Source organism: Octodon degus, unplaced genomic scaffold, assembly GCF_000260255.1.
Source record: "Octodon degus isolate 3935 unplaced genomic scaffold, OctDeg1.0 scaffold00036, whole genome shotgun sequence".
Classification (NCBI taxonomy): domain Eukaryota; kingdom Metazoa; phylum Chordata; class Mammalia; order Rodentia; family Octodontidae; genus Octodon; species Octodon degus.
The window spans coordinates 11616677-11626353 of NW_004524612.1; the positions used below are offsets into that span (position 1 = coordinate 11616677).

Consider the following 9677-nt stretch of genomic DNA (forward strand, 5'->3'; position numbering starts at 1 on the left):
ACCAGATCCCATTTCTGAGTCCTCGCCGCACTGCACCAGTGAAAAGTCAGGCCAGATTCTTACTCAATTAGAAGTCGCTTTAGACTGCTCCAGAGTGAATTCTTTTGTAACCTAGAAAGTTTCTATAATAGGACCCGGAACTTAGATATACTGGTGACAAATATAAATTGGACTTCTTTTAAACCACAACATGGAATCTACATAGAAACAAAAGAGACTTAAGTATTTTAACTCCTATTTGACATACAGGATTAAAATCAGTAATACTTGAAAGTTGTTTTTTTTCTTTTTTTTGTATTTTAGGGAACGATCTATAGGGTGTTCACGATCTCACTACTAGATCAGACTCGTAGTGATCTGCCTATTTACAGCCTCCCAAGAGCTGGGATTACAGGTGCACACCACCACGCCCAGTCTCAGTTGACCTCCCAGCACCCCCTAGGAGGCGGGTGGGGCCGGCATGGCAGGCCCAGGGATCGAACCCCTGGTCCCTGCGCCTGCTTGCAGGTGCTTTAATCCACTGAGCTATTTGGCTGGCCCTAAAGGTTTCTATATTATTGAGAAAATAACTATAGAAAAATCCCCAAGAAATATAAAAAGTTTACAAAACTGAAATGAAAAAGTGCTTTAAGCATGAACATGTTCCCACTTGCTCCTGTCGATCTCATGTGCAGGGAGGGACCCTTGCCCACCTCTTAGATCAGCAGTACTAGAAGCTGGCAGCAAACTGTGGGGCGGAAGTCATAGGTCAGATGGACACGCTCGGACACCTTCTGGTAAGTGAGACCCTGTTTCACAAACCAAAAAAGGAAGATGTGCCTTCTGGAGTAGACTAGTGTGTCCACAAAGTAAGTATCATGCAGCTATAGCAAGCTGTGAAGAAAACTTCCATATGCCACTGTGGAGCGATGCCAGGATATACTGACTGGTAAGAGAAGAAGTTAAAAAGCCGTGTATAGAAGAACCTAACAGTTCGCAGCCAGATTGCATCCTCCGCCTCAATTTTATGTTGTAAGTCCTAATCCTTAGTACTTGGGAGAAAGTGTGACTGGAGATGTGGCCCTACCAAGGGGATTGATTGAGTTAAAATGAGGTCATTGGTGGCAATGACTCGAGTCTGACTCATGTCCTTGTAAGAAGAGGGGGACACAAAGGGCCACCAGCTGCAGGTGTACACAGAAAAGGAGGCTCTGCTAGCCCAAGAGAGGCCTCAAGCTAAGCCGGGCAGCACCCTCAGCCTAGACGTGTAGCCTGCACAGTTGTGTGATGGTACATTTCTGCTACCTGTACCCTGTGGCTTACCTAAAAGGCAGAGAACATCGGAAAATAATGTACAAGTGTATACATACAAAATATTGAATGAAAAGAAAGCCCAAGACAAAACCTGGTTATAGGGAGAAGTGCCAGACTATGAATGAAAACTCTGACTTCCTTCAGAGTATAATTTTTAGTTGACTTTGTAACCATGTAAATGTTTTATTTGACTGTGAAACAGAATTAAAACTAGGAAAAAGCACTCTCCTTAGAAATTGGAAGCAGAATGGAACAATTTGAAGTTTGAAGTTGGTAGCCCAGCCTCACTAAGGGCTATTTCAACCTGGAAGTGTGAGTCCCATACAGTGGTACCTCGGTTCACAAACTTAATTCTTTCTACCTTAGTTACAAACCAATCAGATTAGAACTGAATCAAATTCAGCGATTAGGTTCAGTGCTGGCTTTATGGGGAAACCAGATTTGGGTCTCTTCCTTTCAGTTTGTGACCAGAGTCATGGAGAGGGGTGAGTTCATGAACCCAGGTGGTACTGTCGTAGTGAGGTAACTCTTAAATAAGACAGGAAATACAGTAACTACTAAGAAATCATACACAGTGTGAAGCACTGATATTGATAGCAATCAACTTAGAATAAAGCAAAAACAGGTTTGTACTGTAAGAATCAAGACATTACTGTGAGACAAACAAAATTTTGCAAAGTCGAGCCAGGCATGCTGGCACATTCCTGCAGTGCCAGCACTTGGGTGACAGGCAGGAAGAGTCAGTGCTGCAGGCCACCTTAGATTATTGAGCAAGACCTTGTGTCAAAAGCACCACAAATTTTTTTTTTGTTTTAAAAATAAATTTAAGGGTTGGAATTCTCAGTGTGAAATGATTATGTTGTTTGCACTTAAAAGGTCTGTGCCGTGGTTAGCCTGAGAGGAACAAGCTTCCTAGGTCCCCGAAGCGTCACTGCCTCTGCCAGTTAAAGGAAACCAGGGGCCTGTGGCGAAAGGGCTCCCCTGCGATTCCCAACCCCAGGTGCAGAAAGAGCCCGCGTCCTTAAGGCCCACATGGGGCTGGCAGCCAGAGGGCACTGGCTGCTCATGTTAAAGGACATGGACTCTTGAGGGAGCTGCCACGGACCAAAAAGGAGGTGACTGCAGAGGAGTACAGAGCCCTGAAACATAAATATAACCTATTAGGTAATACGTAAGGTTACAACTTTAAAACATAAGGGAAGTTGAAGTTAGTAATGGGTACCTGGGGCTCAGTATACTCACTATTCTATACATTTAGGGTGTTTGAAATTTCGCATTATAAGAAGTCAGAGATACATCAGATATTTGGAGAGAAGGAGCTGCTGGTCAGAGGAACTAAAAATGGCCAGTGAATGTGTAAGCAGACATCAGGGCTCGGGAAGTGTGTGCTTTATCACTATAAGCTTTTCTGGAAAGTTGATTGGTTGCTATGCGCCTGGATAATTTTTTTTTTTTTTTTTTGAAGTGGGGTCTTGCAGTGTTGCCCAGACTGACCTTGGACTCTTGGGCTCACGTGATCATCCTGCCTCAGCCTGCAGCATGCTGGGACTGCAGGTGCAGGCCTCCACATCCAGCTATTTTTAAGTGACTTTAAAGCTGTTCTCTGAAAATAGTGTAAGTTGTAAGCAAGTAAAACAGTGAACATGTACTTCACTGCCCAGCCTCTGGCGATGTCTTTCTGACTGGAGAAATGGGAATGCTTTAGGGACAGTATTTTCAGTTGTCCTTCTCCCGCTCTGAGTCGTAACCAGCACCCATTTCTGGATCGCATGGCTTCCACAAGCATCCCAGTCCCAGGCGCTTCTTCTGTAGATGGCGTCATAGGCAAGGCTTCTGCATGGGGTAAGTGCAAGTCTCCATCAGCTTTGAGCCTTTGCCAAGGAAATGGCCTCATGGTCGGTACTTTAGGACTGACAGATCTGCGAGGCCGTATTGTTTTGTGGCATACACTCTTAGACTGTGGTCACGAAGAAGCAATCTTCAGTCATATAGTTTTATGTCAGCTTCATTTCCTTGCCATTCTTCCATTCATTCGTATGTGTTGCCACTCTAGGCGGGGCACTGCTGTGGGTGCAGGGGCCACCTTGCACAAGGGAAGCTTTCCAGAATCATGCCAGCAGGGACCTTGCTTTTCTTCATCTATGAGTCAGAGTTATTCTAGAGGTTATAGCCTGGGAACATCGACCGTTTGACAGTGCAGGCCCTGTGCCTCACAATAGTATTAATAGCATAATTTGATACTAAAAATGTCAGGCAGTGGATATGTTAATAAGCTTAAAGTTAGACGAATAAGAGTAGCCAGTGCACCTCTTAGTGAGGGCTGAGCCCTGTGTTAACCATTCCACGTGTTAACAGTCAAATAAAAACAGCTCTGTGTGCTGTCTGCTGTTGTGATTCCCATCTTGCAGAAAGGGGGAATGAAATAGAGCTCAAGTCACTTGCCTGCCATTGCAAAGCAGTTAACCAGCAGAACTAGGATTTGAACCCAAGGCATCTGACACCAGAGGCCAAGTGTTTCTTGTGCAGCACATCTGAGTGTTGTACCTCAAGTTGGCTGTTGGCTTCCGCTCCCCCTGTTGGCTTCTACTTCCACTGACCAAGCCAACGTTTCCCCAGCCTTTCCAAGGAGCATCAGCAGATGTTCCATGAAAAAATGCCTAATGGAAAGTTCTGTGTTTAGAGATTATTTACACTGAAAATTTCTCAGAATTTTATGTTAAACTTGTATTGCCTGTCACCAAGAGGAACCATTCATCTTATAGCAGTCTAAAATTATTTTTGCATGGAATGTGGGGTTTTGTTTTTATAAGATATCTATAGATATCTCCGGGAACACACCGTTCTGTGCTGTTTCTCTACTCCTGATCTCACCCACTGTTCTCACCCCATTGGCTTCTCCTAAGCCTTGTGTGCCGACGACACCCAGTTCATCTTCCAATGTGTGAGCTCAGGGCCGCTTTCATTTCAGGTGTTGCTGCAAGGGCCCTCCCGTGGGCTCGGCTTCTGCTGCTCCCGGGTGGACAGCCTGCCGTACACGGGCGGGAGCAGCTCTCGATCTGTGTTGCCTGCGCTGAGTTCCTGCCGCCCTTCTCTTGGCGAGGCCTTTCCACTAAGCCCTCTAAGCAGCTGAAGCTCCTCTCACATGTGTGGGATTTTACCCGGACATGTTTCTGTGCATCCCATCATGAATACCGCTGCCAGCCAGGTGCCCATCTTCTTAGTCCACAGAGCCTGGCAGAAGAGTGACAACTGTTCCTATCCTGCGCCTACCACGCATTGCCTGGCACATGGCAGTTTTGTCAGATGTATTTGAATGAATTTTACCTTCTGAAAACATTAATTGCTACAAGCAGGTTTTGATGTTGGCCTAAAGTCAGGTTCCCTCCAACATTACCACTTGGAATATATTTCTTTCCTTTGGTTCACAAGTGTTTCTGGTACTCAGCACACTATTTGAGTTTACCCGAAGTGTAAACTTCTTTGTCAAATAAGCATAGGCTGTGACTGCTCAGTGGCTGGTTGGGCACTCTAAGTTGGATGTGATACTGCATTCTGGAAATTACTAAATTTTTAATTTTTATGGAAACCATATTTTTAAAAATCACGTTTTGCTCTTTGGCCTGTTCATTTTAGCTCTCTCAGTTCATCTGTGTCAGTCGGTCCCATGAGCTTTGTGCTGTCTTCAGTTTCACACGCCTACCGTTGTTTCGCGCCCACTGGCTAACAGAGGGAGCCTCGTGGCATTTCAGTAGATGACCCATACTGGGTCAATCGTGCTGTACAGTTTTGAGTTTTGCTTCATATTTTCTGACTTCTATGTTACTATGCTCCTTCCTAGTGACTCAGATGCCTAATATTTTGAATGTAATAACTGATTACAGTATTTTAAATGTGGTAACTTTTCCTGTCAAAATTATCTAAACATAGTCACAATGTATAAAGTGAATCACGGAACTAAAGTTAATTAGGTGTTAGAGTTTCGACATTGTACATGACCAAGTCTTTTTCAGCTATAATATTTTAATCCATCTTCTTAGATGTTGAAAGGTGGCAGAAAGAAGAAAAGAAAGGGCAAGAAAAGTGTTGAGAAATCTTTGTACGGAGAAAGAGAGCTTGCGTCCAAAAAGCCCCTCCTGAGCCCTATCCCGGAGCTGCCTGAGGTCTCGGAGGCGCCCCTGTGGGCTGCAGGCGTCTGCCGACTGCGCGCAGGTGTGTGTGTATGCGTGCCCCTGTCCCGGTTGTCACCTCTGCTCTTCTCTCTTCACCCTCTTTGTGGCTATTTGATTCTTCTTCCCTTTTCACCTTTACTCTGTAATGCGTCTGTGAATAAGAAGAGTAGTACTTCTTATTGTGGAAAGTTTAAGTACAGGAAGCTGTTAATTGTTTGTAACTTTGAGGTAATCTTGGCTCCTCTTCAGAATCTGATGAAAGCTCTGGGTCATTTTGCTAAAACAATATATATGTGTTATATGTGTGTGTGGAGATATATATATATATGTAATTTTTACCCCTAAAACAACATAGAGACTTCAACCCCTTGGTCCTATTTTTAATTTTTTTAGTTTGAGACAGGGTCTTGCTTGTTCACAGAATTGTCCAGGCTGGGCTTGAACTTGCAGCCCTCGTGCCTTAGCCTCCCAGGGTCCTGTAGTACAGAAGTGTACCACCAGGACCAGCTCAGACACAAGATTTTGTCTGTCTTTTGGGGGCGATAATTTCTGGTCATCATCATTTTTGCTTCTCAGAGCATCTTGTTGTGCTCCATTGGTTGTGTATCCATCATTAAATGTGAACAAGGCGCTGAATGTTGTATGAGTCGAGAACAGAACTAAAAATCTTGTCCCTTGCTGTTTCATCAGAGGTGGCCCTACTTGTCACAGCAGGCAGCTGCTAGAAAAGATGACCACTAAATGGACATCCAGAAATGGCATCTGCAAACCGACTTGACTGCCTTGAAGGCTGTTTATCAATATGAATCAAGTCTGTTAATAGCACACTTGGATTCAAAGTGTATTAGAGCTGCCTTTGGGCTTATAGCACTAGAGTTTTACATTGACTGAGACATGCTGAAAGTAGTAAGGGTGTGTCCACTTGGCGTGCTGATGTATATGTTTTTATAGAATCATTGTTCGAGGAGCTCCTTTGTCAGTCATCAGTCATAACCTGCATTCTCTTTGGGGTGCACTGTAGGATTTGTGATTGACAGGACTTGAGGCTGGGTGAGGAGCGTGACCCTAGAGCCCCTCCGCTTCTTCAAACTTCTCAACTGTAGGGATGGAGGAGGCGCTTCTGTGGACCGCCCAAAGCCCACATCCTTCCTTGCTCTGCCCTAACCTGTCCCCGGTGAGGGCCTTGAGACAAGAGGGCGGCCACCCCACCTCATTTTGATCTGATCTAAGCCTGCTTATGTATCAGGATGTCACTTTGAGAGCCTGGGCGTGATGGCGGGTGCCTGTAATCCCAGCACATGGCAGGCTGTAAACAGGCGGATCACTATGAGTCCAATCTAGTAGTGAGACCCTGAACACCCAATGGACCCTTCCCTAAAATAAAATAAAATAAAAAGATATCACTTTGAAACTAAATACCTGAAGCATTTTTTGAATCTAAAACCAGCAATGCTGTTCAGCAGATGAGCTTAAGGCAGTTTATTTTCTTCCTTCCTTCTCACCTTCCATTCCTTTCTTCCTTCTTTTCCATCTTCTTCCTTTCTCCATCTCTTTTCCCTTCTTGTTCTACCACCTTTTTTTCTTACATATTGGATTTTATGAAAAATCTATTAACATCAATTTTTAAGCCATAAAAGAGTCCACTGACATATTTGTTGGTTGGCATTGAGTGGCCTATGACCAATGTTAATCTCTAAATATGATTTTTAAATATTTTAGTCGTGGACATACATTGAGATTAAAACACTGTTTTAGACTTTTTACTCCACTTATTTTGGTTTGGTTTAATTTTTTTGGTGTTTTTGGTGGAACCAGGGATTGAACTCAGGCCCTTGCCCTTGCAAGGCGAGCGCTTATTCCACTGAGCCATCCCCTCCGCCCTTTGGTTTGGTTTAAAGAACTCTGTATACTCTTTTGACTGACATATTAGATATCTGAGATAATCAGAGAGATAGCATCAAAGACTATTGAGATTGAGAAGTCTTTTTTTTATGAGATTTAGAAGTGTCAAAGTGTAAATTCACTTAAAAAGTGTCAAAGTGTAAATTCACCTGCCAGTCGTGCTGATGGTCTTTTTCATCTTCTGTGAAGGCCTCAAACCCATACAAGATGGTGTCACTCATCGGAGGCTGCAGTTTAGGTAGAGACTGAGGGGAACAGGGCAGTGGTGAGGACAGTGTGGCCAGCGGGGCTCTGAGTACAGGGTCTTAACCAGTGCGCTGGGGAAGAGCTAAAAGAGATTAGAGTGACAAATGGGGACACATACAGTGTCAGGCTCGTAGGCCTGGACACTTTTAAAAGTTATTTTACAACCTTTTTTTTTTTTTTTTTGCAGAACCGGGGATTGAACTAATCTTAAGGTTTATTTCAATGGCTACTTCTTAATTGCCTTTAAACTTATTTCCATGCCTACCGTAGGTGCTTTCAGCTCAGCTGGCAAACTGGGAGACGTGGAGCTGCTGCGAACGTCAGCTGAGAGGAGGGGGCTCTTGCTTTGGCCCCCGGATTTGCGTTTGCAGCGAGGCCTCCATGGAGCGGACGCCTCTGAGCTCTGCCGCCTGGACGAGACGGGCTCTTCACTGCCCGCGGCCCCGTCTCGTGAAGATGCAGGCGCAGGCACAGGCACTGAGGACAGCAGAAGTGTCCCGCAGGCAGAGAAGGAGCTGCAGCCTGGGAGCGAGCTCAGAACTGAGCTGGAGGCCCACCGCGGTCCTGCCCCTCGTGCCTCTGCGAGCAGCGAGCGCCCGGCGTCCGCGGGCCCGAGCCCGGATCCGCCCCCGCAGTGCCCGGAAGGTGCTGCCGCTGCTGGGCCGAGCGCAGAATCGCTTTGTCGGAGCCTGGAAGCTGCGCAGGCTCCGGGCCTAGAGCTGGAGCAACAGGAGGACTTCTTAGTGGCCACGGCGGGAAAGCTGCAGCGCAGTTCCTCGAGTGTCGCCCAAGAAGAATTCAGTAGCTCAGAAGATGTCACCAGGAAGCGGAAATCCGAGTCAGAAGGCCACGGTGAGCCTGCGGAAAGCGGGAGCGCGCCTGGCCGCGGGGAGAGGAAACGCGGACGCCGCTCTGTGCGTCGCGCTGATGGTCACTGCGTCTGGTCACAGCCCGACGGGAGTCGTAGTCCTTCGCGCAGCGTGGAGAGCACGGTGGCAGCTAGTCTCCAAAATGCCAAACTGTATCACGATCTGTCCGACGCCATAGAGCAAGCCTTGCAGAGCACCAGTAGTGAAACCAAAGTGCGGCGGAGCACGAGGCTCCAGAGAGATCCCGAGAGCCAAGGGCTCGTGTGGCTGGCCGTTCCCTTTCCTTCCGCTTCCCAGAAAGCCAGAAGGAGGACGAGCTGTACATTGGACAGCAGGGAGCTGCAAAGTTCGCCCCCTAGAAAAGAGACGGAGGGCTCAGGGCAAGACCCAGGGGTGGTGGGCTTCAGCTGCGGTGACAAGAGCAGCGAGGGCCCGGCCGCCGCTCCCAGTCGTTTTCCCCGGAAGAGGAGGAAGAGCCTTTGTGTCTCTGAGCTCCCCAGTGCCTGCAGGAGCACAGGGCCAGCCCCGACTGGCAGAGGCTTTCCCCAGGAGAAGGCAGAGAGCTCGCAGAGGCCGGGTCCAGGCGAGAACTGAGCACGCCATCAGCCCAGAGCATTTAAAGGAGACTAGGGCCTCGTGCTTCCCCTCCAGCGGCCGTCCTTCCACCTGCTCGGCTCTCAAGTTTGAAATAAAGTCAGTTGTGATTTTAAGTAGTAATAAGTTGATTTCTTCATCATTCCAAAATCAAACATTCTCTTAAATGTATCCTTCCCCCAAATGGTAAATGCTTTTATTAGTATTTTGCTTACAAATTATTTTCGTACTCAAAATGTCTGAATTTTTATTTTATGTAAGTACATACTCAGCCTTGAACATTTAACCTGCTGTCAGAAACGTCCTTTAGAACTGACCGGCTGTCTCGGTAAGCTTTCTCTGTAGAAGATAATTTGATAGATGGGATTTTATGAGAGTGGAGATTATTATATAAACTTGAACACTTTCGGTGGTGTGACATGCGTGTTTTACTTTGCAGTAGGACAAAATGGGTAAAAAAAAAAAAAATCCTTAGCAAAAATGAAAATTTCAAAGCTTGTTTTCTCTGGGTTAAATGTCAAAGAAGATTTCAGAACTTTGTTCTCAAATGAAAGTTTTGCTTTAATTGTCAAAATAAATGTGAAATTTCAGAAAATTCTTTGGA

General features: G+C 46.0%; 1 protein-coding gene across 2 annotated transcripts in view; it reads left to right on the plus strand.

Annotated features, from left to right (window-relative positions):
- Nucleotides 1-9318, plus strand: part of Cdca2 (cell division cycle associated 2) — a 42057-nt gene extending 32739 nt beyond the window's left edge. For both annotated transcript variants that reach the window (XM_023714715.1, XM_023714713.1), the window contains 2 exons: nucleotides 5331-5502; nucleotides 7881-9318. In XM_023714715.1, coding sequence (XP_023570483.1) covers nucleotides 5331-5502; nucleotides 7881-9073 — 1365 coding nt within the window. In that variant the 3' untranslated portion in view covers nucleotides 9074-9318. The remainder of the gene's footprint in view (nucleotides 1-5330; nucleotides 5503-7880) is intronic.
- Nucleotides 9319-9677: the final 359 nt, after the last annotated feature.